This window comes from Kockovaella imperatae (assembly GCF_002102565.1).
Source record: "Kockovaella imperatae strain NRRL Y-17943 chromosome Unknown BD324scaffold_3, whole genome shotgun sequence".
NCBI lineage: Eukaryota > Fungi > Basidiomycota > Tremellomycetes > Tremellales > Cuniculitremaceae > Kockovaella > Kockovaella imperatae.
In genome coordinates, this window is record NW_019028943.1 from 475,709 (window position 1) to 500,630 (window position 24,922).

The following is a 24,922-nucleotide window of genomic DNA, read 5'->3' on the forward strand; positions in this document are numbered from 1 at the left end:
AGGGGGCAAGGGAAGGAGGCGGGCGGATGTCTGACTCTGTCCCGCCTTCAAATCGCACCGAGAAATGTTCGGAGTGGGATTAGTTGCCAGACCAGGCGATAAGATAACGCCCTCTGGCTTCGTTTGAGGTCATTCCATGACGTAATCAACCTCGCAGTTCTTTTCTTTGTGAAAAGTCCCCGCGGACTCTCATTTCATTTAATGTTCTCGGCAGCTCCGTTGACGACCTCTTTTATTCGACACTACCGCAGTCAACCGCAGTCTTCATGTGACATCTTGGGGACCTCGCTCGATCTCAGGAGCGACTCAACGTCCTTCATCTCTTGCTGAGAACTCGAGTGCTTGCCTAATCAAACCCCGCCCGACAGCTGCCCCATCCCTTGCCTCGGTGATCGGATCTTTTGAGCCGCGATCCGCCATGTCAGATCGCGCAAGCGGGAATAGACCCTCGCGCGAGCCTCTACTTCGAGCACAAACGAATCTCCATGCTATGCCTGTACCTCGTCCTTCACTCGCACCACGGAGTCTCACAGCCGATGCCAAGAAGCGACCGACGCGGATCATCCGAACATTTGAAGAGGTCGCTGTCGAGGTGGAGAAAACGGTCATGGCTGAATCATGGTACGAAGAACTAGAATGTGGAATTTGTTCGAGTATCCTCGGAGCACCTCATGCTCTTGTCCCTTGTGGTCATTCGTTTTGTGGAGCATGTGCGTGGCAGTGGATCAAGGTCAATCAGAATCTCACTTGTCCACATTGTCGGGTGGAAGTTTTTGAAGGGACTCCAATCGTCCCCAATATCATGGTCGATCAAATTATCGAGCGGAAGTTACGATCTCTACCTGAGGGAGAGCAAAAAACAGAGCTACTAGCTGAACGGAAAGAAAAGGCAGACGCATGGAAAGCGATCCAGCGGGAACAACCTCCTGCAAAACCTGCTAGGCGACCCAGAGGGTTCGGAGTAGAAGATATCATTGGATTCTTTGACGCTCCGGAGAATAGTCGACGGCTCGCTGCGCGTCATATTCCGGAACTGGGGGCGCAGATACCTGGACAAAGACGAGCCGCTCAGCTGCAGTATGGAGGGATGAACCTTGGTGAGATCCGACGAGCTGAGGCAGAAGAAGATGCCATGGTCAGACGGATGGAAATTAGGCGCTTGAGAGAGGCAATGCTTCAAGCTCAAGATGTTGGCGTTTTGACCGAAGAGCCGACGGAGATCGATTCCACCGCACAAGAGAGAGAGCAGGGAACGCCTCGGAGATGGCATAGACTGGCAAGTCGAGCTCCACCAACACCTTTTGTGCCCGATCCCGTTCGACGCTCCGGTATTTCCTCTACAGCACCATCTGATTCACCGACCCTCCACGGCCGACCTACTCCCGTGAGATCTTCAGTGTTCGCCGCACGACAAGCTAGAGCGAGGGGTAGTCAGACCAGAGAATCGACAACGATTGGCCTAGTCAGCGACGAAGATTGACATCACGTTGTAGATGTATGTTCCCTAACGATCTGAGATGATAGGATCCTGCTACGGTATGACACTCTTAATTATATGCATGGCGAGAATCATCAAATGGCTACAGTACAGGTGGAAGGGGAGAAAACGTCCATGTCATTGATTATAGTTTGGAAGGGGTCGGTGGATGGTCAACAGGCGGATCCTCCATGTATCGGACCATCTGATATTCTTTGTGCTTGAAGCTAGCAAGTCAGTAAGTTGATCGGAGACATTTGACCCACCCGCATTTCTCGTAAAAGGCTATATATGTGGTCAGCTTTGACTGCCACAGTGACCTACGGATGTTCTCCTTGTTGCAATCCAGGATAATCTTATAACAGCCCATGGCGCGTCCGATACCCTCGAGCGTGTTGATGATCTTCAAGCCCAGCTTTCTCCCTTGCATCGACTTGGACACGGCAATGTCTTCGATATGTCCAATCATGCCTGCTGCGCGGGTGAACTTTCGCTCAACGATGATGGAACCGCAAGCCACGAGCTGATGACCATTAGCGATGCCCTATTAGGGTTTTGGCTTGCCTGATCTGTCTGCTTGGAGACGATCACAACTGTGAAGTACGTGTTTGGGCATGATTGTAGATTCCGAAAGGTTTCTGAAGGTCAGTAGTGGCTCTGGCAATTCGCGACGTACTGGCGTAGACGATGGGCGAGACCGGAGGCGCTATAGTCAATATTGATAAGAGGTCAAAGTGCCCGCGCGAGTGATCGGTCGAAGCGAGTGGGCGTATCTGCGAGTGAATCAGAGGGTTCGGGCACGTCTGCTCACCGTCAAATCAGCATCCAGCTGTTGTCTTGCCGACTCTGGGATGAAGCTTGGATCGAACAAGAGATCCAACTCCCTTTGATCTTGGGTCATCTCCAGGGCATGCGGAAGGCTTGGCTGCATGAAACGCGGTGGATAATAGTCGAGAGGAGGGGGACCAATAAATGTCGCAGGTGTGCTTTGTGGTAGCTTCTGATAGGGGTGTGTAGCTGCTGTCAGACCTTGATACAAGATCCGCAACCACGATCGCAACCCCGGTCGCCGTCGAATTGACTTTTGTGTGGTTCAAAATATGAACTTGTGGCTTGTTGAAACTATTTGATAGCGATTGACGCAATTTCTGAAACAAAGGTGTGCACTGCTAATTAAGAGGGGGACCATTTAAACACTATTCCTCCTTGGCCACTGAATAATAATAAACGTCGAGATTTCGCTGAGATGCGCTTGATGGACTGACCATCCATACACCATGCCACGGCGAAAGAATGACTACATGTCGGATGGCGGATCTGACTCGGATGCCAGTGAACCTTCGGGATCGGACGAAGAGTTCAACTCGGATGCAAATGAAGATTCTAGAGCTGAACGTAGACTTTTCGAACAGGGCTCGAAGCGGAGGAAAGTAGCTAGACGTGGTAAGGAAGCTGCCTGGGAGGGCATTTTTGGAGAAGGTGATGGAGAGGGAGGAAGAAGAGCTAGAGGACTAGGTGCTCGCAATGGATCAGGCGCCGGCAGGACCACTAAGTGAGCTTATCGCATCGACACAGCTGATCACCAGAGCACCATCATTCGTGCCGAAGAGTTCTGCTCCAGCGGTTCAAGAGGTAGAATTACAACGTGGAGAGGATCCAGAAGAGGAGTCATCTAGGGAAATAGAATCAGGGAAATCGGATGAGGACGAGGACGAAGATGAGGATGAGGACGACGAGGACGAGGACGAGGACGAGGACGATTCGGACGCCCGACCGCCGTCCCCTCGAATTAGGGAGACGGACTACGACGATGAGCCTGTCACTCGTACCGGTGGTATAGGTTCTGCCAAAGCAGTCGCACCTCCCCCGCCTGTCTCGGGACCTTCTCGTGGTGGTCGTGGAGGATTAGGCTCCTCGAAGCGTGGTGGTAGAGGTGGTATCGGATCTTCTCGAGCAGCCGCTGAGGAAGGTGCTGAGTCTCATGGTGGACTCGGCTCAAGCAGAGACACCTCCCATCACGTCGATGAATTTTCCGAGGACGTGAAGGACTCTTCCCGCAGTGCTTTCGGGCGGAAGGCTCCTGAACCTGAGCCTGAAGCTGGACCTTCAGATTACGCACGGGCTCAGCAGAGCTTCAAAGGACGAAACGGCGCCGTGCCCGCTGTTGGAACGAAAAAAGTAGAGCTCACAGCTCAGGAGAAAGCGCATTTCAACCGGATCGACAAGCATTATGGTATCGCTGCAAAAATGTTGGGGAATATGGGTTGGAGTGCAGGAGAAGGATTGGGTAAAGATCGCTCGGGTCGAGCTGTCCCTGTGGAAGTCGGTCGTGTGATGCGGGGTCAGGGTATCAGATCAGGGACGAGGACAGAGGATAGCAAACGTGAAGCTAGGCGAAGAGGAGAGATCGTTTCGGATTCGGAGGAGGAGAAACCGAAACGGCGAGGAGTGAAAGGTTCCAAACCAAACCGCACGGAGGAAGATATGGGAGACAGCTGGAAAAAGCAGAGAAAAGTCAAGGTCAAGGTCGAGCATAAGACGTACGAGCAATTACTGGCAGAGGCAGGAGAAACGCAACAGGTCGGATTGGTCATTGATGCGAGAGGAGGGGAGGTGAATCACATACTCAGAGGTTGCACTGACATGGATAGCTCAAAGAAGTGCAAGGGATATCCTCCTTGTCACTGTCCAGTTGGACGCCAACTTCGGACGCCACTCAATTGCCCGAACTCCGACACAATCTTCGTCTCGTTGTCGATGAGGCAAAGATACATGTCGACGCTTTGGCCAGAGAAGGAAAGGCGGTGAACAAGAAGCGACGATGGGCTCTTCGAGAGGAACAACTGGCTAAGAGGCGTATAGACGAGACGACGAGTCGTGAGTTGGTCTCCCTGTGGGCTTAGCTCACTCTTAGGCATAACTCGATTGGAGCGATTGACGACGACTGTCGCTACGATTGCCAAGCTCGCGGCAGAGGAGGGATCCAAAACGAGCCCCGATCTGGATTCGTTTACAGAGTGCTTCAATACACTGATCGGCGACGTCGAGTACAGGTCTCTAGCCATGGACGAGGTGATCGTCGGTGCTATCTCTCAAGTTGTGAGTCGTGAGCCTCGATGATCACTCATAATTCAGTTGCGCCGGCAATTCGCAGACTGGCAACCTTTCGAATCGTCCGACAAGCTATTACCCGCTCTCACACGGTGGAAGAAAGCGTATAACCTTAAGACGGAGGAACAAGCTCTGGTCACTGATCGTGTGCCATCGCACTCAGCAGAAGTAGTCATGACGCCTTGGGAGAGCCTGCTCTGGAATGTCTGGCTTCCAAAAGTGCGGTCCGCCATCAAGTGAGTCATTCCTGACCTAATGCTGCTGATACTCAGTAACGACTGGGATGCCAGACATCCTGAGAAGCCTGTGCAGCTTTTAGAAGCTTGGAAGCCCTTGCTTCCACCCTTTGTACTTGACAATGTCCTTGATCAGCTCATTCTGCCCAAGGTCCGCTCGTCTATCGACGAATGGGACACCAGACGTTCCGGTGGTAGGAGCCGATCACTCGCTACGATCGTCTTTCCCTGGCTGCCATTGCTTGGTGCGAGGATAGAAGAAGTCTTGGAGCTCGCCAAGAGAAGAATCAGACATGTCCTGCGTAAATGGGTTGTCAGTGATGGCATCCCTCAAGAGCTCGAGCGGTGGAAGAAGGATGTAAGTGTCTTGGATAGCAGCATTGCTGACCCGTCAGATCTATTCTTCGAAGGAATGGGACGAGCTCATGCTCCGCAACATTGTTCCCAAGCTCGGTGTCTGTCTGCGGGACGATTTCTCCATCAATCCTCGGAAACAAGATATGGTCCCGCTCGAAGATTGGGTGTTGCCATGGCATAAGCTCATCCGCGCCTCGACGTTTTGTCAACTGCTCGAGGTCAATTTCTTCCCAAAGTTTTTGGACACATTATACATTTGGTTGATACAGCCTAATCGCAACGGTGACGAGATCGCTTCCTGGTTCCTCTGGTGGAAAGGGCGATTCCCAGAGCCTGTTCTGGACATGCCAGGGGTACAATATGGCTTCAAGTCCGCACTTCAGCTCATGGATCAAGCTTCGCAGCTCGGGGTGGAAACTCCCAGTAAACTTGCCAAACCAGTGTTCACACCCCTTCCACCGAAAACGTCATCCTCATCCAGGTCAAAATCCAAGCACACTGCAATTTCTGCGGCTCCTCAGCCTACAATGGACATGGAGATCACCTTTCGATCCCTCGCGGAAGATTATGCCACTCAAAACGACCTCATTTTCGTACCACTTGGCAAGTCGAATGCTTCGACCGGCAAGCCATTGTTCCGCGTCGCGAAGAATGTCACTGGAAAAGGTGGTATCACAATCTACGTTGGAGAGAATGCCGTCTTTGCTCAGGGTGACGACGGGACTTTCAGAGCAGTGTCCTTGGAGGATATGGTAAAGAGGGCTAGTGCGTAATAGTCTTCAGGGGTGTCAGACGCTCCTCTGTCCTCTGTACTGTATGCACGAGCAGCGCTCGCGCCGGCATCTGGGCAAGCCCACTCTGTCGAGGCATATTTCAATCCGCGTCCGATTCACTATGTGTTTATCTGGGTGAGCCTGTCGGCCTATCAGACACATTGCTATGTGCGGTGCGGTCAACGACCGAAAGCGCGGAGCGAGCAGGAGGGAGAACATGCCAACAAGCCATTGACCAGAGCTTGGCAAATCCTGTTTGTCATCCCGATGGACATACCAAGATGTTGTGAAAGCTCTATGAAACATGGTGCATGAATCATCTCGTCAAAGACAGGAAATGTGTGTGATTTTTGCAGAATACAAGCTACGTATCGATACTTCTATAGTTCATGAGGTCTAAAATTTCGTGCTTCCCAGCCACGTCCCGTGGTCAGTCTCCTTCCGTTGTTTGTGGCCCTAGTGGACTGTCTCCATCTCGATCTGAGTTTCGCCATTCACACCTTCCAGGACCAGCTCAGTACACGCTCCTTCTCGGGTCTTTTCGGTGACCGGAACCTCTAACCAGTCATCCCCTTGTCGACGCGAGACCTTGACCTTGCCTTGGAAAGTCGTGCCTGAAGGCAGGAGACAGTGATATCCGTGGTTCATGGTTGGGAGGTAGAACCTGATGTAAGATCGGATCTGGACTCGCTTTTCCAATGGAGTCAAAAGAGGTGAGGGAACAAGGTCTCGGGCGGAGGATCCGGTATTTGTCGGTGGTATAACCGTCAAAAGGGACAGGGGTTGCTTGAGTGGAGTTGTCATCCCATCCGAGAGACCACCGGTGATTGACGTCGATCGAGACATGTCCGCCTACAGTCAGTGATGAAAAAAGCAGAGGGCGACTCACCTGAATCAGAGGGGTCGTCTCATCAGGCTCGACCGGAGTCCTCGCACCGGAATCCGTCTCGTCATCGTCCGCTCCGTCTCCGTGAGCAGGGGTCACTCGCCTCGTCGAACTGGGTCCAAAACCAAGAGTCGACAGGAAAGCGTGCAGCAGGTTGACAAGGAAGCGACTGACAAGTCGGAGTATCCACCATGAGGATTTATTGCTCACAGGCTCGACTTCACGTACATGCTCGTCTTCCAGTTCAGGAATCGATTCCGTATGAAAGCTGAATTGCTCGCCTTCGGAACCGTGGTCTTCTTCCTCCAAAACCTCCCTTGTTTCAGCGGGCAGTTCGGGAACACCAGAGTCGACTTCCTCCTCTCCCGCTTCGATGGAGGTTGCGCCAGGTATGCATACCCAGATTGGTTCTGCGTCACCTGTTCCGCGGAGTTGAAGGAAAGGGTGAATGCCAATGAGGTGGACGACAGCCTTTCCAGGAGGGATCCAGACGTTGAGGTTGTTGCTGCTTGTGCTGTCCTCCATCACGACATGATGATTGCCTGACTTGGTGATGGCGGCGACCATGTGACCGTCCTCAGACACTTTCGATACCTCGACCGAGATGGTGCAAGAAGAACGCCTCGAAGATGCGAAGATACCGAGCCATGTCCGGCCTGCGTCCGAATCCGAACCCTTCTCGGTTTTGTTGATATGAAACGCCGCAATGTTAGGCTGCTCCTGCACGATATGAACTCCAGCAAAGAGCGTAGATGCGCTATCCGTGATCGCACTTGAAAGAGCCGTCTGTGCTGAAGGGTAGAATTGCTGAATCTGGTCGAAATGAGATCCCGGATCCAGTCTGAAGCCCTCTGATGCCGACGAAGTGACGAACCCGTAGGTAAGATGCGGTGAGAGGGCATCTCCTGAGACTGGTGACTCGTTCAACCGATAGAATGAATGTGTTCGAGGTTTTCTTGCAGCCGCGACGAGATGCGCGGAGATAGCTTCGCTGGTGGGCAGAGTGTGCACCGAGATCGAGCTCGAGCTGTTCAGAGATGAGCAAGTGTTGAATGGTGGTCCTCACCTTGCATCCGGCAGACACACAGCCAAGGCCTCCTGGTCGTAATCCGCCACGCTCCCTTCATGACTTTTTTCCACCTTGATGAATCCATTACCTCCATCCCAGCCTAACCATTGCACTTCGCCATTCTCCATGACCCTGCGGAACGTGTATGACCAATTAGATCCCTCGTTCGCCTCAATCACCCCACGAGCCGTCATGGTGACACACGCCGCAGAGTGTTCCTCCTTCTCGGCATCCAGATACAGTACATTTGAGGATTCCCCTTGCATCAGTTGAGCGTTGTCCGTCTCATTCGCTACCACCTTGTCAAACTTCATGCCGTGCCAAGCACCGTCATCCATCATTCGCTTGCCGTGCTCATCGACAAGAGCCAAGTCTGTCCAAATCTCCCATTGACCATTGGTGTCCTCGCCCTCTTGGAAGACTATCTCAAAAGTGAGATGAGCATACTTTGCTTCTGGGGCGTCGTGAGAAAGTTGGATAACAGTGGTGGTTCCAAGCGAGGGGTGGAATGTGGGCATTTTGATGCGACTTCAGAGTCGCGACTGCTGCAACAAGCTCAGCTCTGGGCTTCTTGCTTCGTCAACGTCAACGAGGAAGTCTATGGTAGTTGGAGCAGAATGACAACGAGTCAAAAGTTCTCAAAAGATGCGGATAGTTCATCAACGTGTGGGAAAATAATAATCAAAAAAACCTGAGAAAAACACGGAGCATACCCCAGAGAGAGACGTCAGCTGATGAAACGAATGGAGCCCCACATGACGAGATACCATGACGTGGCAATATCGATGGGGGGTTGGTCTGTCGGATCCGAGAGATCTTTGTATGATCATCTTGAAAATGCTCTTGACCATTCATTGCCAGGTTCCACATTGACTGACCACTGCTCACGGCGGAAACTATCAAGATGGGTGTTCTCGAGAAGATTGAGGAGATAGAGAGTGAGTCTTACACTACTGAGGGTATCAAAGGCTGATACACTGCTCCTTCCCATCGCAGAGGAGATGTCGAGGAGTGAGTCTCAGCGAGCGGCTACCGGCTTTTGAATTAACTCTGGTACCTACAATAGCGCAGAAGAAGTGAGTGACCGCTAGCAAAGAGTTTGGTCCTTACTGAAACCCAATCAGTAAAGGTAACGTCTCCTATCGATTGCCGCTGCAGGCCATTGATCCTCGCTAGCGACGGAGTATCACCTGGGACAACTCAAGGCCAAATGTCAGCTCATATGTAACGCTAGTTTGCTCATCAGCTGACGGGAGACATCTGTAGTGGCCAAATATCGGGCACAGCTACTGGAGCCAGAGAAGAAAGGTGCCAAAGGGGAAGGCTTCGATGTTCTAAAATCCGGAGGTGTGCCCTGTGGACGACTTGAGCTGACCATGTCCAGATGCTCGAGTCTGCCTGATAGGATTTCCGTCCGTCGGGAAATCGACCTTGCTTTCGAAGACGACAAAAACGGAATCAGTGACGGGAGCTTATGAATTCACGACCTTGACCGTAAGCTTGTCGGAAAGGAGCCCGGACTGATCCGCTGTAGGCGATCCCAGGAGTTTTAGAATACGAAGGTGCTCGAATTCAATTACTTGATCTTCCGGGAATCGTGCAGGATGCCGCGAAAGGTGAGAGACTATGATGTTATTCAAACTGACCCTCGCAGGACGTGGACGTGGACGACAGGTTGTGGCGGTAGCCAAAACAGCAGATTTAATCATATTAATGAGTATGTACCGTCTCCTGTAATCAGATCTAATCCCGGATAGTCGACGCTACCAAGTCTGCTGAGCAGAAGAGGCAGTTGGAGACGGAGCTTGAGGCAGTCGGTATCCGGCTGAATGCCAGGCGACCCGATGTCGTATTCAAGCCCAAGTCCGCAGGAGGAGTGAGTGGAGCAAGACTGTAGGCGCACTGACTCGATCCAGGTCACTGTGGGTCACTTCCTGGAGACTGATCCAAACCCCTGATCTTTTAGGTCACAATCACTGTCAAACTGACAAAGACTGACGAGCGGACGATCAAGAGTATATTGCAAACCTACAGGAGTGCGTTCAGCCTGCAGGATCAAGAGCTGATTGACACAGTACACAATTGTGACGTGGTGGTCAGGGAGGATGTGTGTACTATACCGGCCAAAAGATATTCTCAAACTGATCAGTCTTCCAGATAACAACGGATGAGTTCATCGATGTGCTCTTAGGTCAGTTTTTTAATCAACGTTCGCTGCTGGGACTGACTCCTTTGGCAGGAACGAGGCAGTATATCCCTGCCCTCACCGTCATTAACAAGATTGACGGTGTATCCATGGAGACATTGGATAAGATGGCTCGTGAGGGCGATGGAAAGACCGTGATGATCAGTTGTGAGATGGATCTGGGTCTGGATTGGTTGCTGGAACGTATATGGCAGGTGAGTCCCTCGCTTTCTTGGCTCGTGATTTGCTCTGACCGAACACGCAGGAGCTGGGGCTCGTAAAGTGAGGCATGAAGTGAATGATTCGACTCATACCGCCGCCAGAGTGTACACGAAGAAACGTGGTGAAATCCCCGATCTATCTGACCCAATCTGTTTGCGACAAGGAGCGACCATCGAGACTGTCTGCCACGGTATTCATCGGAGTCTGGCCTCGCAGTTCAAGTATGCTCTGGTATGGGGAAAATCTAGCAAATTCAATCCCCAACCGCAAAAAGTCGGATTGACCCATTTGGTCCAGGACGAGGACGTGTGAGTTGATCCAAGCATAACGAAACTTGGTTGTAGCTGAACGAGTCACAGTGTCAGCATCATCACCAAGTAGCGCGTCTTCATGCTGAGATCACCTGTTGTATTTATGTATGTTTGAGCACCATCTCTGCTTGTATCGATCGATGCATTATGATACATGAAGGAGTGGCATCGCGAGCCAAGCAAAACAGTAGGCAACATACACGAATTAAGAATGTCTCTCAATATCTCTTTGAGCAGTGGTTATTTTTTCAAGGCGCTCGCCCTCCTTCGGTTTCTACACCTTTAGATCCGCCATGATCTCCCTGATCGCTCCGATCCTCTTGTCGACATCTTCAAACTGGCTCAATGCCAGACCCGCCTTACGGTCCGCCTCCTCGCTGCTTTTCACCACCTCTGCGCGAGTCTCTACGGCCTTTCTGAATCTCTCTCGAAGGTCCCAAGCGCCGATACGCATGACTTTGCGCACTTCTCCACTGATTCGACTAGAGACTGCTTCAGGAAGAGGTATCAAAGACGCGTCGCTCTCTTCCGCTCCAGACGTAACAGACAGCGTAGCGTGTAGATGACGTCCGACATTGCGAGGGATGGAGCGAGGAAGTTCGTAAATCACGTAGGCGACCGCTCCAGCTGCCATCACCCCGATGATGGGCGCGATCCATTTCCTTGCAGATGGATTGGAAGCGAGCTCCGAGACATGAACCACATTCTCCACTAAAGATCGTATGCCAGACTTGTTGCCGACGAGCGAGAAGGCACCCACTGCCAGAGACGCCATACCAAGGCTCGTCTCGGGAGAGAAGGAAACTAAATCTGAGCTTTGGGGGGTTTGAGACGGGAGTGTCGATCGAGCGAGGAATAGATGATGCTGAATATCTAGAATGTCGGACAGGTTGACATCGGCCAGCTTGGGTTGCTTTGCGAGTCCAAGTCCAACTTGCGCAACTCCAGAATTTCGACGCGAAGGTTTTATTCTAGTCGAGAACATGGCGTTGGGGTTGAACACTCGGTTGGAACGCTCCACATCCAAAGGCAATGACTTGTCACCGATGTCAAAAATGGTGTCGACACCTTGTGTTGTGAGCTTCCGAGCGTCACTTTCGGCGAGCGAGACGACAAAATCGAGAGAAGCGAGCATGACCCGTTTCACCTCTGTAGCATAGTCCCAGACCCCAAGGAGACCGGGGTAGGGAGGTAGTTCCAGATGAGGTGCCGGTGCGGCCATTTCCCCCCGGCTGATTCGCTCCAAACCTCGCTGGATCGCTTGTTTGCTCCTCGATGCTGCCTCTCCTGTCACGCGCTCCTCCTCGTTGACCAGATTCTCCTCCAAACCGTCCTTGCTCTTGTTAAGGGTCTCAAGCTCTGGCTTGACTCGAGATAATTCGTTACGAGCAGCCTCGCGCTCTTGCTTGGCGACCAGAACATTCGCTGAAGCCAAAAGCTCGACATCTGCCAGAAGATGTGTGACGTAGTTCTGAGCTGGGCCGAGTTTGGACTTTGCCCGATTTACCAAGACGAATGATCGGAGCGAGTGCTCCAAATACGAAAATGTCTCGTCAATCTCATCGCCGTCCTCGTCGTTGATGCCCAAGGCCACCTTAGCCGAGTCGACAAAGTGTACGAGATCTGCCGCATCCTCGTATGTCTTTGGGCTGAGCTGCTTGATCTGCTCCAGGACGATTCGGCGGCACTTCTCTTTGTCCTTGATCTGGTCGAATCTGTTGACCACGATAAACAGATGAGCCTTTTCATGACCTGCTTGCCAAATAAACTCCTTGGCTGAAAGGGTGAAGTGATTGGCAGCAGAGACGACAAAGACAACTACGTCGATCTCTTCCTGGCGAGCAAAGTTGGCGGTCGTGATGATCGAGTCTCTGTTGAGGCCAGGCGCATCAATTAGGGAAATATCCACGACGCCGTTGTGCAGGATCGACGGGTTGCTCAGGCCTTCGGAGTGGTCTCGGAGAAAGACACGGAGAGGAGGGCTTGAGGCATCGCTCTCTTCATCAGATACGATTGCTTCGAGCTTGTCGATCGGTTGAACGGTATATGTGGATTTGTCCGAGGGTTCATATTTATCCCCTTGATCCAAGACGTGGATCTCCTCCACATCTCCATTCTCCCTCGCGCTGACAACTTCGACGAACCGTGTAGTGAGTGGCTGTTGGTCGGTCGGCATGACCTCTGGACGCCGCAACAGAGCGTTAACAAGAGTCGACTTTCCAGCGTTGAGATCTCCAGTGACGAGCACTCGTGATTGAGCATCATGTATACGCTTGCGGAGCAAGCTGAGATGGTCCAATGACGCTGATAGGCGATTGTCAAGCAGAGAAGAGATGGAAGATTTTTCCAAATGTGTGATGAGGGTCTTGGCGTGACGAGTCGCTCCGAGATTGAGGTCCAGTTTCAACACGGAGAAATCATCGCTTGCCGTTGAGTGGTTCGTGGATGCATCCACAGGAGGGAAGGAGGGAGATGCTGGGGTAGACGAGTTGACGGTTGTCAATGCTCTGCGAACTGCTTGACGAGAAACGGGTGTGTGCTCAATGACGACATCTACAGATTTTGTCGGCTCATCGGCATAAGTCAGAGTTCGACGATGGGTGGGTCGGGCAGAGCCTGAAACCACGTCAGACAAAGTCCCGAGATGGTGACAAGCTCACCGCTTGAGCTTGATCCCTCTGCTGGTTTCAAGCTGGGATATCTCACAGGCCACTGGTCTCGGTTGAAGTTTTTGAGTCCAGCGACGAGATATTCAGATTGCTCGATCGCCTTGTCCAACCTTTGATTGTTAGTCTGTGAGGAGATAATGACGGTCCTCACCTGTCTCTTTTCTCTTCATAATCCCTCACAACACCATCTGCCGCTTCTCGAGCGAGTCGAGAAGCGAATTCGGAGCCATTCTGAGACTCCTTCTCCACGTGAGTCGAGTCATCTTGAACAGAGGGCGTGTACGCCGATCTTGAAGGAGCGTGAAAAGGCTGCATTTGTGATGTGATGAGTCACTCAGTCTCAGGCGATGGTGCGTGCCGAAATGATTGGGTTCTCAGAAGTCCATTGAGGGTCGCTGAGTCAATCTATGGGCCCAAGAGAAGACGCGAGGTCGATGATGCACCCTTGAATGGTAATGTTCAGGTTGTTCGGGCGTGGTCGGAGTATAACGTTACGATGGGATGGGCTGGTGGCTGGTTGAACTAAAATCTCCAGGTGGAGTGGCGAATCCCATTTAACGGAGCGTCCGAATAAACCTGGGTCACAAGATTACGTAAATGGTGCAGGACGGAAGCAGATTTCACGCGACTGAGTTTTGTTTGTGCTTCAACGCAATGTACTGTTTTGTATCTATCCTCAAGGGTGGTGCTTGGGCTTATCCTCTGCTGCAGTCACAATGGCCACAGCATATCCCATGGATACTCCATCAAGAGTGTTGAGGAGGGTCCAGCAGATGGAGGACGTGGAATTGCCTTCGTTACCCAGTATTGAGCATGGGTTGGATGATGGAATGACCAGCGAGGAGGAAGAAGATGAGTCGGACAAGTCGACAGAGATGCAGTCGCCTGCTTTGAAAAAGAGCTCAAATGAGAGTGTGAGCTATCAGTGTGACACCAGTCTGCTTGTTTGTTGATTTTCTCATCTTCAGGACATGGCCACGCCTCACCCGCTCCGCCAAAGCTATATCCCCCGTTTGGCAAAATCTTCTCCAGCCGATACGACTCCGACCGACGTATCGTCATCCGGGTCTCCATTCCCACCTCAACGTCAAAACAGCGCAACTCCCTCTCCTTACGCTGTCAGTGCTCCAGGCACATCTACTCCGGTCACCTTGCAGTCACGACCCTCTCGTCCGAATCTAGCTCAAGCTGCTCAAGGCTCAAACGAGATGGAGCGGACTCAGAGTGCTCGCAGTCTGAAGAGTAGTACAGGAACCACGAGAGACAAGTGGCACACACCAGGCGAGATGAGTCGAAGCTTCTCAGGCGAACAAATTAGCCCAGAGTCGTCATTTGAGGGAACCGAGATGGAAGACGAAAAATCGGTGCCTCTCAATGACACATCGGTGATGGTTAGTCTACAGAGAAAAAAAGTCTAAATGCTCACCTCCTTTAGTCTCGGGACTCTGAATTCCACCGCCCGCTTACTGAGACCCCTTACACCCGTCGCCTCTCGAATGGGCATGTACTTCATCAACGTCCTGGCAAGCGAGTGTCGAATATGCCTCGCCCCACCATCTCTGGACAAAATCCTGGAGCTCTATCACCCATATCTTCGTCCGCAGGGACCGCCTCAACCCCACAGTCGAATCAGACCGCTCTTCACATACCTGCCGCTCGGATTCCCAGCCTCACTCACAGCGATCACAGCGCTACAGATGTTAGTGAGCCCACTGGGACACCCGAGGGCCCATCTCGAGAGATCACAGTCATGTCAACGCCTCGGCTGGCTCGCGATGCGTCCCAGAATTACGACGACTCGATCGAAAGTGGAGGCTCAGCCACGGAGCTGCACGATAGCGAACTGCCCAGTCTTCCAAGTCTGCCAGCTCCCGAAGACATGTCTCAATCAGTGGCTCCAACACCCTCCAAGAGCGTGATCTCGGATATCATGTCTACCCCTGGAATGGGTCGATTGCAATCGCCAAGACACATGTCGCCATTTTCCAAGCAGCATACTCCTTACGCGGCTCCTCTGACCGACGTTACCATGTCAAATAAACAATCGCCCGCGTCCCTCCCATACACTCCTGGAAGTGTCGGATCTAGGGGTTCCAAAGGTAGCGATTTCTCGACACCTCGAGCTCTTTTGGACGATGCAGAACGGCGCAAGAATCATGTGATCGCCGTTTTGAGCTCCACAGAAATGCCATCCCGTAGACTAGCGGTCCGTGGGACGCCTCATCCTCTTCGCAGAGTCTCCAATGCCTCGCCAGCCAGCTTCGCCGATGGCTCACCTGCTATGCCCGGACAGCCCAGCTCATTCCGAGCGACCAGTCAAGAGCCGCACAGTGGGGACTTCAATCGCACTCAAGCCAACGAGTCCTTCGTATCCGTGGCGTCGTCCGCCGATTTGACGACCGATCATCGCGCCTCTCGCACCAACGGACCTCTTGTTCGGGCCAACACATCCTTCCCGACTATTCTTCTTCCCACCGGACGAAATGCCAGCAGCGGTTCGCTCAGAAACCTTTCAGAATCTCGAGCTGATGGGGTCAAAATACACCGTCACTTGAATGCGATGAACAAGCAGTTACTAGAGACGAATGCTGGTCTGGCAAGAGAAGCTGAAGCATGGCGAGACGAGGTTGACCGACTCATCGGCATCTTGCGAGACGCCGGAATCGATTTCGAAGAGGTGGATGTGCTTGCCAATCTGAGTGCTCAGATGGACCAGGCAAATCACTCTCGCCAGGACATGCTGTCAGAACGATTCAGGGATCGTCGAGACAACAGCGACATAAACGGTTCTCTGGAGTTGCCCCGTGATGGCTCGAGCTTGCAAGCTCAGCACGAGGATGTACCTCCCATGTCGGACCTGCTCGCAACGCGAATGTCCCTAGTCGACGAGAAGCGGAGCAACGACGAGACATTCCCCGCCGGCGCCCTCTTAGAAGGGCTCTCAGACGCCGACTTTGACTTCGTTGTGACAGAAGTGGTGGAACGACTGGACCTTCTCGAGGACCATTTGATCCAGAAGACTGGTCAAATTAAGGATCTCCAACGAGAACTCGACGTCGCTCATGGTTTCGGATCGAGTGAGGGTAATACCACTGCTGTCAATCAGAAAGTCGACGAGCTCTCCCAAAAGCTCGAGGAAGCCAATCAGGAGCGTGCGGAACTTCAAGCCTCTTATGCTCGAAAGACCGAAGAGCATGCGAAGAAGTTCGGAGAAATCTGCTCCGGTTTCGAGGAGCAAGTCAGTGGATTGGAGAAGGAGCTATCCGCTGCCAAGTTGGAAGCCGATCGACTGCGGTCAGAGGCGTCGAAACTGGAAAAGCTGCAGAGTAGAGCGTCACAGGGCGAAAGGGAGGCAGAACTGAAGAAACAGCTTGGGGAAATCAATGTGGAACTCAGGCTTGCCACTGAGGCTTCGCAAGCCAGAGCCGCAGAAGTTGAAGATTTGAAACAGACTTCCTTGGTAGCCTCAAAAGAGCGCGCGGAATTGGACCACAGAATGGAGTCCATACAGAAGGAGCTAGCTGAGACGCTGGCTCAACTTCGATCAGCAGAGCAGGAACTGGGGAAGGCACGAGCAGAGGCTTTGAGCGAGCAAGCGCAACCCAGCCCGGCATCCGAAGGCGAAGGGGATCCCGAGAAGACTCGCGATCTGGAGTCCATCAACGCCCAACTCGAGGAGGAACTGGAGCAACAGGACAAGGAGATACAGAATCTTAACGACAAGCTTGCAACACTTCAAGCTGATCTAGACGCCATGTCTGACGCAAAGGAGAACGCCGAAAACCTACAGAACGATGTTGAGCATTTGAACCGCATGCTGGACGAGGCAGAGGAGAATCTCGCTGAGAAGGAAGCTGAGCTCGAAAGTCTCAGGGGCAAGACATCGCTGTCGCAGTCCCTCAATTCGGTCGGACCACAACAGAGCGACAAAATTGCGGAAATGGAGCAACAGCTCGAGGATGCATTCAAGGAGATTGGCCGACTGAAGCACGAGCTGGGGTCGGCTTCTCATCGCAAAGCAGTCCTCGACATGAAGGACATGCGCATCCAATCGTTGGAGAAAGAAAAGGCACTGCTTCAAGGACGCCTGGCGAGCGCACGAGATACCTCTGTTGGACTCAAGGCGGCAGGTTCACCTTTCAAAGCCACACCTTTGGCACGCAAATCATTCTCTACGAAAGCCCTGACCCCAGGTCCCATGATGGAGGTGAGAGCATCGTCGCCGCAGAGGACTGACGAGCATTAGATGTCCTGGCTCCAGACGACGATCGGAGATGCCAATGAGTCGGTGTTACTGGCCCAGATGGAATATCTGCAAAAGGAGCTTGACGTGGCGAACGGGCATCTCGATGCCAACTTCAGTCGACTGGAGGCGGCCGGACTAAACGGTCTGAATCTGGCTGAAAGACTTGCCAGTGCTCAGGATCGGATCGCAGAGCTCGAGGCAGAGCTGCGGGCGATGCGAGTCAAGAGTAAGACTTCAGATGCGGAGCACATGCTTGATAAGGACGAAAAGTGAGTGGTAGCGTTGAATCATGGGCACTTTGTCTTATGCTGTAATCAGGGCCATCATGGAAGCACGGTTGAAGGCTGCCCTGAAATCTGTCAACGAACAGCTTGCTGCCGCCAAGGCAGACTACGACGCCGAGCAAGAGAGGCTCCACAATGACAATGCCAGATTGCGAGATTTTATCACTGAGGTCAGGGCGAAAAGTGACGCAAAATATGATCGAGTATTGGCGGATATGGAGCGCTTGCAAAGCGACACCGAAGCGACAATCACGCGCCTGACATTGGAGAAGGCAAAGGTCGAAGGGGATCTCGAATCCGTACAACGGGTGAGCAAAGGTCATGACGGTGTGAGCATATCTCTGACTGTATTACAGGAGTTGCGCTTGTCCGCGTCCAAGATTCAGCGTTTAGAGCGTGAGATGCAGCAGCGGCTAGAAGCCAGAGATGGACATGATGCTGCAGATTCGATCCAAATTCAGGAGCTAGAGAAGAAGCTGCGTGAATTGCGAGTCAAAGTCCGATCCCTGGAATTGTCCCTGGATGATCGCACGGAGGCTCTGAGGACCGCAGAGGAACGTATAGCTTCGATGAGGCGCGAAAAACAGTCGACAGCAGATGAACTGGCTCTCTTCGAAAACGATCTTCGCGCCCAACGGATCGAGAACGAGCGATTCGGCGTCGAATTGAGGCGACTACAAGCAGCGCAGAAGCAGTCCGATCCGAACGTGGAAGCAGAGCTCGCGGCTTGCCAAAGAGATTTGGACACGGCTCGACGAGGGAGAGATCACTGCGAGCAACTGCTCAAAGAGGCAAGGCAAGATTGTTCTGATCTCGAGCTGTGGAAAACGTCCCATCAATGCAACTCGGGCCTAGAAATCGCACTGGCTGACCAGAGGACTCGGTTCAAGGCCCAACACAAGGAGCTCGCGGCACAAGTCAAATATCTCAAAGCCAAGTTCACTCGCGAAGCTACATTCCGAAATGCGCTGTCACTGCAGAAGCGTTATCTGTTGCTCTTGGTCGGTGGATACAGTCTCAAGTGAGTAGGATGGTGTACTGCTGTGGTACATCGACATGCTAACGACCCGCCGCAGCGAACAGGCCATCCTGAAGCAGATCGCGTCTATGGGCTACCCTATTCCTGATATGCCGCGCCCTAGGAGAACTCTGAAGGCCGTCGGGATAGCTGTGCTAGGCGCCATTCGCGCCAGGTGAAGCGAATCTCTTCAGAGTAGGACCAAGGCTGACTTTCGATTCTAGAAATTCTGCTCAGGACTGGCGGCGTGAACGGAAACTCAAGGATGAAGCCGTAAATTCTTACCATGAGCGAAAGCTCGAACTGCTATAATCAATCTCCTCCATTTTGGTTTGGGTCCCTTTGAATTTTTGTATTTCGGTGATTCGTCTCATGCATCGTATACCTCGCTTGCTCCTACATTGAGCTATGTGACTTGCAGCCTATAATGATGTACAATTCTGACGTGAAAGAGACTGCAATGCTGATCTGACAATTCGCAAGAATTTTTATGCTCAGGTGCAAGAATGACAGGCCGGCTATCCTCTCACTTTTTCCTGAATGGCCAGAATCTGCCAAACATCGATGGCTTCGGCGTTTCATTACTGCCAGGCGTGGGCTCGAGAGTGGACGAGGTAGTCGCAACAGCGACTGGCGAATGAGATTCGCCCTCGACCGCCCGGCGTTTACTAGGCGTCCCAATATCGTCACGCACCACACCACGACCGCCTGCAGTTCCATCATCGTTGCCGTCATCGTCTTCAAAGTAGTCGCCTTTGCCCTCTTTCCAAGCAGGGGTCCCCTCATCGTCCATAGCTCCAGTAGGTCTCTGCTTTCTTTTTCGACCTCTGGCCATACGCCCAGGTGTAGGCGCGTCGGAATCATCGCCCATCACCTCGGATCCAGCATCATCAGGCGTCGCTTCTGCCGATGGATCATACTTGAACGCAATATTGTCTTTCATCGCCGCTAGAGAGCGTCGACTTTTACGCTTTCCAATTGGCTTTTGCACAACTTCCTCAGATTCGTCCCATACTATATCCGTGGCTGCGTCTGTATCCGCCGATGGATCGCGTACATGGTCAGGGGCAGACTCGACTTTGACGTCAATGCCGTCTGTTTCCATCTCGAGCTTCGAATCATTGACATCGACTGGTGAGTGCTTGGCTCGTCCTTTGCCCTTACGCGTCTTGCGAGGCTTTCCCCGTGTATAATCACCATTGTCGACTTGAACACCCTCTTCCGACTCGCTTGCCCATTCGTGTTCGTCTTCCGCAGGGCGATACGCTGCGTCTTCCGATAGATTGGCGGTGGATCGTCGAGTCCGTCCGGACCGAGTAATGATTTGGACTTGGACATCCTCTTCTCCCATATCCGCATCCGCACTTCGTGGGATGGCGTCCTGTTCGGGCTCCCTTTGAGGCTCCGCCAGACCCAACGCATCCGCAACACCCGTACCGGGGCGACCGACCTCAATACTGCTAGCTCTTGGCCCGTGCCTTCTACCACGTTTGCGTGCCGGAGTGTCCAGCGTCGGCGTCAAGCTAGCGCGACTACGCGTACGTTTAGCAGGGCCGTCGGCAGCCATTGGTGTACTCTCGTCCGCCGATTCGGGCATATCTAGATGATCCTCTGGAGTTGCCTGTCGATGGCTTCTGGTGTGCTTGGCTGGACTGTCTATTATCTCGTCTTGAGCCAAGGAGGTGGACCGACGCAGATTTCGACGCAGGGTCGCGCTAGGAGAATCCAGCTGAGATGCCTGAGATGCAGAGGATCGGTTGGCTTTCCGATCCATGCGTGGACTCGCCATCACCTCGCTAGTACTCGGTTCCATAGACTGACGAGCATTTCGAGCGCTTGAGCGAGTCTGACGCGCTGGGACTTTCGGTGAATCTGAGGCTGGACCTGATGCTTGAGTCTCCCCAGCCGATTTGCGTCCGCTGGCTCGGCGTCGACGAGTAGATCCTTGACTGGCGGGTGGACCAATTTCTGGCGTCTTTGGCTCCTCTGCCGCCTTCTCGTCCTCTTTCTCCTCCACAGCTGCCGGGATAAGCACGTTCTCGGACGCCGAAAGGAGATAACAATGACCCTCGTTGACAACATCCAGCCCTACGATCCTGTGAAGCTTTGCAGCTAAAGGATCATCGACTAAGGGCTGATTGACGTTTATTCGTCGTTCCTCCGTGTAACCTTCCAGCTGGTCCATCGGCGAGGGTTGACCAAGATCTTCGGCGTCTTCTTCTTCCAGAGCCTTCTTGTCGATCACAGTACATTGGGGCACCAAGATGACAGCATCGTACACATCTTCCCGTAAATGTAACTTGCGATAGAAGCATTGAGATCGAGTCATGTGGCCACCAAGCGGCTCGGGATCAGGTGTAGGCGACGGTTGCTGACTCGATCGAGTACGGGACCTGATCGGCATTTGCCTGTTAGGCTGACGAGAACCGTGATGGTGTCTCATCGGGATGAATTCTGGTTGTGGGAGAACGTCGGCAGGTAACGTTAGGCTAGGATTGTCTTGCTTTGGCTCCTGAGCCTGGTGAGCTTCATTTCATGACCATGGTCTTCACTTACAGCTTCAAAATCCTCCGCTTTCTCGAAAGAGCTCGAGTCCAGGTCGGTAATGTGATGGAGCTCTGCCTGCTGATTATCCGATCCATCGACGGCCTCAGATTCATTCATGAACGCGTCCCGTTCTGATCCTACCTGCACACCGGGCGTTGTGGCTGTCGAGTAGGTGAGAGTATCCACAGGCGGCTCGACGATCAACGAGGGAGATGGAGTGACCTTTGCTATGTCACCAGGAGCGAGCACCGGCAGTTGAAGGATCGCATCCGGCGGTGGCGCCTTTGGATCAGGCAGTGGAGTTGGTGTCTCTTCTCGGTCAAGATCTCGAGCTGTATCTTTTATAGAGCTAGGCAATGGAGTCTGATCTGGAGGTTCGACGATGAGAGAAGGCGTAGGGCTGTAGTGAGTGTTGACAAAGTCCGAAGCTTGGAGCGAGGAGAACCTATCGGTATCTATCGGCGGAGGTGCAAGCATGGGATCGGGTAGGGCGGGTGGTGTATCTGTTCCTTCAGTGAGCGGAGCCCCTGCCGTGACAGTGTCAGGATCTGGCGGGATAGTAGGGGGCTCGACGATCAGGGAAGGAGGTCGATCATCAAGTGAGGTTGGATCGAAAGGGATCTGGGGGGAGGGCATGATGGCATCAGGGGGTCGCTCATGAGGGTCAGGAAGGGCGATCGGTGATTCTTCGCGGATCTCTGCTGATTCGATGATCTCCACTTCGGCCAAGAGAGCTACGACTGGTGGAGCTTCAGATGGAGCAACAACGACGGAAGCCGAGGGAGATTGACTGGTCCTTGGTGTTCGAAGGAGGAATGGGATTGGCATCGAGGCATCTCGTGGTGCTTCGTGTGGATCAGGAAGCGAGGGCTCGTCGGCCCCGTCAGAGTCTTCATCTGCATCTTCATCTTCATCTTCATCTTCATCGTCGCCGCTTCCCGGCTCCTCCACCATGAGGTCGAGCTCCATGGTGTCTTCGCTCTGATCAAGATCAGGTGCCGATTCTGGCACTACCAACGGGGAAGGAGCAGAGAAGTCACGACCATTGGATTCTTCGCGACGCGCCACGCTGCTCTCCACTTTGTCCATATCCACGTCCACCACAGAGTCCATCGGCTGATCGTCCATTCGGTCAACAGAGGAGTCGATAGGCTTTTCGACTCGCACTACTTCCTCTTCGAACTGTATCTGTATCTCTCTCCTGTTTGCTTCTCTGACATCGGCCATTTGAGCCTCTCCAGGCTGTCGCAGCATTACTCGCTCCTCGACCATGTCGACAATCACTGACTGCTCGAGCGGGACGACGGCAACTGTGGAGTGCGGTTCTGTATTCTCTACCAGCTCGACAACTTCGAGCATCGGCAGGTCGGTATCGAGAGCAACCGCTCGAGGATCTTCCTCCATGACATCTCCTATAATAACGACATCAGCCCCTGGAATGAGGTTCCCACTGAGAGTCTCACCATCTACAGCTTCGAGAACCCTTGCAGCGAGCGAGGGGTCGGCGAGCTCCGGAGTCGCCTCACTCTCATACGCGTCCTCATCATGTTGGACCATCTTGTTATTGGATCCAGTAGAGACGGGTGGAGAGGGATTTTGATCAGCCAGCGGCCCGTCAAATGTTGAGCTGTCAGGCTGGAAAATAGACGGCAATTCGCCATGATCTTCGTATGTCAGGGCATCATCAAGTCCTGCTTCGCCCTGGGGCAGCGTTTGGTGCGTCGGGCCTGCAGGCGAGGGAACGTTATCTGTTCCCGGTGAATGTATTTGGTTTGAAGGCGTATGCGGCTCGGGGTTTTCCACGACTTCCTCCTCTTCAGAGAAATCCTCCGATGGACTTCCATCCTCGGGTTCGTCGTCCCCATCTCGACTGTCTTCCGCTTCTTCTTCCTGCTGCTCGTCGTCGCCTTCTTCGTCTGAAGAGATCTCAATGACTTCGTCATCCGGCGTAGGACCATGAGATGTTCGCCGCGGAGCTGTTACAGCAGATGAGTATTTCTCTGCTACCCTCACCGCTGCAACATACCAGTAGAGACGACCGGAGGCGACAAAGCTTCTCCTTCTTCGTCGTCGTCCTCGTCACTTTCCTCATCTTCCTCTTGCTCTGCTTGCTCCACAGGTTCCTCGAGCTCCTCTTCCTCGTCATTCTCATCCTCCTCTTCGTCCCTCTCGGAGCCAAACCCTACATCCATACTCTCTATACCATAGCGATCGTTGTGATCTCCTCCGGGGCCCGCAATGAAGGTTCGATCGTACATGGGTTCGTCTTCTTCGAGTCGACCGTCTTGATCCTCCTCGTCTGAGGCCAACTCGCTTGATTGGAGAAACGCAGCTGCAGCTTGAGTCGTATCGTCAGAGTACAGTTGATGGGGAGGTGGCATGAGCATCCCGCTCATGAGCTCTGTCTCATTGCCGACAGCGAGACTCGGATCGGCAATATGCTGAGCCAGCGCTGCCAAGAGCGCAGGGTCGATCTCCTGAGGCATTCCTGTCGATGTGCTAGCCCACGAGGCAGGATCTTCGACTTGTCCGGAAAATCCTGTTTGCGGAATCTTCGGATTCGTCGTGGGTGGAAGCGATGGAAAAAGGGACGAGGATGAAGCTGTGAAATTTATGGATCCCGCGGTCTGACTCGTGCTCTCCGGCAATGGTGCTACTGTATCGACCCAGCCGCCAGCGTCTTCATCATAGACCCGAGTATCGTCTTCACCTAGATCGGCGCCGTATGGGTTATCGAGATCTTGCCCGTCTCCTTCGTAGATGCTTTGATTTTCGGGCATAGCTTCTCCAAAAATATCGCCCCCAATTGCCTCTCCTTCCCAGCCTTCCACGTCCTCGACATCTCCTTCATCCTCTACCTCCTGGTCTTCGTCTTCCCCGTTGTCGTCCTCCTCTTCCTCTTCCTCTTCCTCTTCCTCGTCAAGCTCCGGATCGTCTCCCTCCTCGTCACCATCCTCAACCTCGACAGGGTTGTACCTCTCATCCTCCTCATCTTGAAATGCCGCGTCCTCCTCATACTCTTCGTCATCTTCGAATTGAGGCTCCAGCTCATCGATGTCTTCCTCAAGCCCATCACTCATGAGCTGATCCTCTTGACTTTCGTCGCCATCCTCAGCGTCAGGGTCTAGACCATCCAGAAGTGCCTCATCTCCCACTTCAGGTGATAGGACGTCTTCTAGCACCGCTTCATCATCATGAACTCCATTGACTTGGACCTGAAGTGTCTGACCGTCATCTCCGTCTTCATCTTTCTGCAGGTCTTGATTTGGGTTCTCGCCGTCGAGTACGTCACGCCCAGTGTTGTCCAATCCTATGAGTGGAGATGGAGATCTCGAAGGTCCAGGAGAAACAGGTCCATTCAGCCCTCGTCGAATCTTGCGCTGCAGATCATCAATCCATGAATTCCTCTTGGCATTATCGAATCGATCATATGCCGTTGGCATGTGTACCGCCGGTGAACCATTCGAGACATTTCTGTCGATCCCTCCGACGCCTATCGACCGTCTAGGCGGCAGGACATGGTTCGACATG

The 24,922-nt window shown here is 53.0% G+C and overlaps 8 protein-coding genes across 8 annotated transcripts; 4 read left to right on the forward strand and 4 right to left on the reverse strand.

The window, feature by feature from the left end:
- Nucleotides 1-208: 208 nt before the first annotated feature.
- BD324DRAFT_618198 (hypothetical protein) lies at nt 209-1,544 on the forward strand. Its single transcript, XM_022014999.1, has one exon. It carries the CDS (start codon nt 419-421, stop codon nt 1,478-1,480), a length of 1,062 nt encoding a protein of 353 aa, XP_021872870.1. The 5' UTR covers nt 209-418; the 3' UTR covers nt 1,481-1,544.
- BD324DRAFT_618200 (acyl-CoA N-acyltransferase) lies at nt 1,545-2,596 on the reverse strand. The gene is made up of 6 exons (XM_022015000.1): nt 2,289-2,596; nt 2,154-2,250; nt 2,042-2,115; nt 1,802-2,000; nt 1,744-1,762; nt 1,545-1,704 (listed from the first exon to the last, which is right to left on the reverse strand). The coding sequence occupies exons 1-6, from the start codon at nt 2,406-2,408 to the stop codon at nt 1,623-1,625; spliced, it is 591 nt and encodes a 196-aa protein (XP_021872871.1). The 5' UTR covers nt 2,409-2,596; the 3' UTR covers nt 1,545-1,622.
- Nucleotides 2,597-2,728: 132 nt separating this feature from the next.
- On the forward strand, nt 2,729-6,235 carry BD324DRAFT_679519 (GC-rich sequence DNA-binding factor-like protein-domain-containing protein). Its single transcript, XM_022019043.1, has 7 exons — nt 2,729-3,029; nt 3,064-4,090; nt 4,129-4,354; nt 4,392-4,576; nt 4,613-4,824; nt 4,861-5,182; nt 5,220-6,235. The coding sequence occupies exons 1-7, from the start codon at nt 2,755-2,757 to the stop codon at nt 5,952-5,954; spliced, it is 2,982 nt and encodes a 993-aa protein (XP_021872872.1). The 5' UTR covers nt 2,729-2,754; the 3' UTR covers nt 5,955-6,235.
- Nucleotides 6,236-6,410: 175 nt separating this feature from the next.
- On the reverse strand, nt 6,411-8,427 carry BD324DRAFT_607459 (hypothetical protein; the record flags this gene model as incomplete). The annotated part of the gene is made up of 3 exons (XM_022014072.1): nt 6,411-6,806; nt 6,844-7,867; nt 7,907-8,427. 3 exons carry the CDS (start codon nt 8,425-8,427, stop codon nt 6,411-6,413), a joined length of 1,941 nt encoding a protein of 646 aa, XP_021872873.1.
- Nucleotides 8,428-8,753: 326 nt separating this feature from the next.
- BD324DRAFT_618207 (putative GTP-binding protein) lies at nt 8,754-10,770 on the forward strand. The gene is made up of 18 exons (XM_022015001.1): nt 8,754-8,847; nt 8,906-8,920; nt 8,976-8,985; nt 9,034-9,038; nt 9,086-9,121; nt 9,176-9,256; nt 9,294-9,403; nt 9,444-9,525; nt 9,564-9,626; nt 9,667-9,787; nt 9,810-9,813; nt 9,876-9,945; nt 9,985-10,016; nt 10,067-10,100; nt 10,149-10,309; nt 10,360-10,376; nt 10,418-10,624; nt 10,676-10,770. Exons 1-18 carry the CDS (start codon nt 8,814-8,816, stop codon nt 10,695-10,697), a joined length of 1,104 nt encoding a protein of 367 aa, XP_021872874.1. The 5' UTR covers nt 8,754-8,813; the 3' UTR covers nt 10,698-10,770.
- BD324DRAFT_618210 (hypothetical protein) lies at nt 10,771-13,802 on the reverse strand. Its single transcript, XM_022015002.1, has 3 exons — nt 13,448-13,802; nt 13,288-13,406; nt 10,771-13,243 (listed from the first exon to the last, which is right to left on the reverse strand). Exons 1-3 carry the CDS (start codon nt 13,609-13,611, stop codon nt 10,902-10,904), a joined length of 2,625 nt encoding a protein of 874 aa, XP_021872875.1. The 5' UTR covers nt 13,612-13,802; the 3' UTR covers nt 10,771-10,901.
- A 153-nt stretch (nt 13,803-13,955) lies between these two features.
- Nucleotides 13,956-19,207, forward strand: BD324DRAFT_618212 (hypothetical protein). Its single transcript, XM_022015003.1, has 8 exons — nt 13,956-14,210; nt 14,265-14,687; nt 14,732-17,503; nt 17,543-17,811; nt 17,861-18,134; nt 18,183-18,847; nt 18,903-19,019; nt 19,069-19,207. The coding sequence occupies exons 1-8, from the start codon at nt 14,013-14,015 to the stop codon at nt 19,154-19,156; spliced, it is 4,806 nt and encodes a 1,601-aa protein (XP_021872876.1). The 5' UTR covers nt 13,956-14,012; the 3' UTR covers nt 19,157-19,207.
- A 163-nt stretch (nt 19,208-19,370) lies between these two features.
- On the reverse strand, nt 19,371-24,921 carry BD324DRAFT_649109 (hypothetical protein; the record flags this gene model as incomplete). The annotated part of the gene is made up of 4 exons (XM_022017938.1): nt 19,371-21,356; nt 21,401-22,803; nt 22,855-23,367; nt 23,418-24,921. The coding sequence occupies 4 exons, from the start codon at nt 24,919-24,921 to the stop codon at nt 19,371-19,373; spliced, it is 5,406 nt and encodes a 1,801-aa protein (XP_021872877.1).
- Nucleotide 24,922: the final 1 nt, after the last annotated feature.

Bases quoted from the DNA above. Each gene is read 5' to 3' on its own strand.
- BD324DRAFT_618198 (XM_022014999.1), top strand. From the start codon at position 419: ATGTCAGATCGCGCAAGCGGGAATAGACCCTCGCGCGAGCCTCTACTT.
- BD324DRAFT_618200 (XM_022015000.1), bottom strand. From the start codon at position 2,408: ATGCAGCCAAGCCTTCCGCATGCCCTGGAGATGACCCAAGATCAAAGG. The intron at 2,251-2,288 runs GTGAGCAGACGT...ATTCACTCGCAG, and splicing joins AGCTGGATGCTGATTTGACG to ATACGCCCACTCGCTTCGAC. The intron at 2,001-2,041 runs GCAAGCCAAAAC...AATGGTCATCAG, and splicing joins TCTCCAAGCAGACAGATCAG to CTCGTGGCTTGCGGTTCCAT.
- BD324DRAFT_679519 (XM_022019043.1), top strand. From the start codon at position 2,755: ATGCCACGGCGAAAGAATGACTACATGTCGGATGGCGGATCTGACTCG. The intron at 4,355-4,391 runs GTGAGTTGGTCT...GCTCACTCTTAG, and splicing joins TATAGACGAGACGACGAGTC to GCATAACTCGATTGGAGCGA. The intron at 5,183-5,219 runs GTAAGTGTCTTG...CTGACCCGTCAG, and splicing joins TCGAGCGGTGGAAGAAGGAT to ATCTATTCTTCGAAGGAATG.
- BD324DRAFT_618207 (XM_022015001.1), top strand. From the start codon at position 8,814: ATGGGTGTTCTCGAGAAGATTGAGGAGATAGAGA. The intron at 9,122-9,175 runs GTCAGCTCATAT...AGACATCTGTAG, and splicing joins GGGACAACTCAAGGCCAAAT to TGGCCAAATATCGGGCACAG. The intron at 9,627-9,666 runs GTATGTACCGTC...AATCCCGGATAG, and splicing joins AGATTTAATCATATTAATGA to TCGACGCTACCAAGTCTGCT.
- BD324DRAFT_618210 (XM_022015002.1), bottom strand. From the start codon at position 13,611: ATGCAGCCTTTTCACGCTCCTTCAAGATCGGCGTACACGCCCTCTGTT. The intron at 13,407-13,447 runs GTGAGGACCGTC...TAACAATCAAAG, and splicing joins TATGAAGAGAAAAGAGACAG to GTTGGACAAGGCGATCGAGC. The intron at 13,244-13,287 runs GTGAGCTTGTCA...ACGTGGTTTCAG, and splicing joins AGAGGGATCAAGCTCAAGCG to GCTCTGCCCGACCCACCCAT.
- BD324DRAFT_618212 (XM_022015003.1), top strand. From the start codon at position 14,013: ATGGCCACAGCATATCCCATGGATACTCCATCAAGAGTGTTGAGGAGG. The intron at 18,848-18,902 runs GTGAGTAGGATG...GACCCGCCGCAG, and splicing joins GTCGGTGGATACAGTCTCAA to CGAACAGGCCATCCTGAAGC. The intron at 19,020-19,068 runs GTGAAGCGAATC...TTTCGATTCTAG, and splicing joins CTAGGCGCCATTCGCGCCAG to AAATTCTGCTCAGGACTGGC.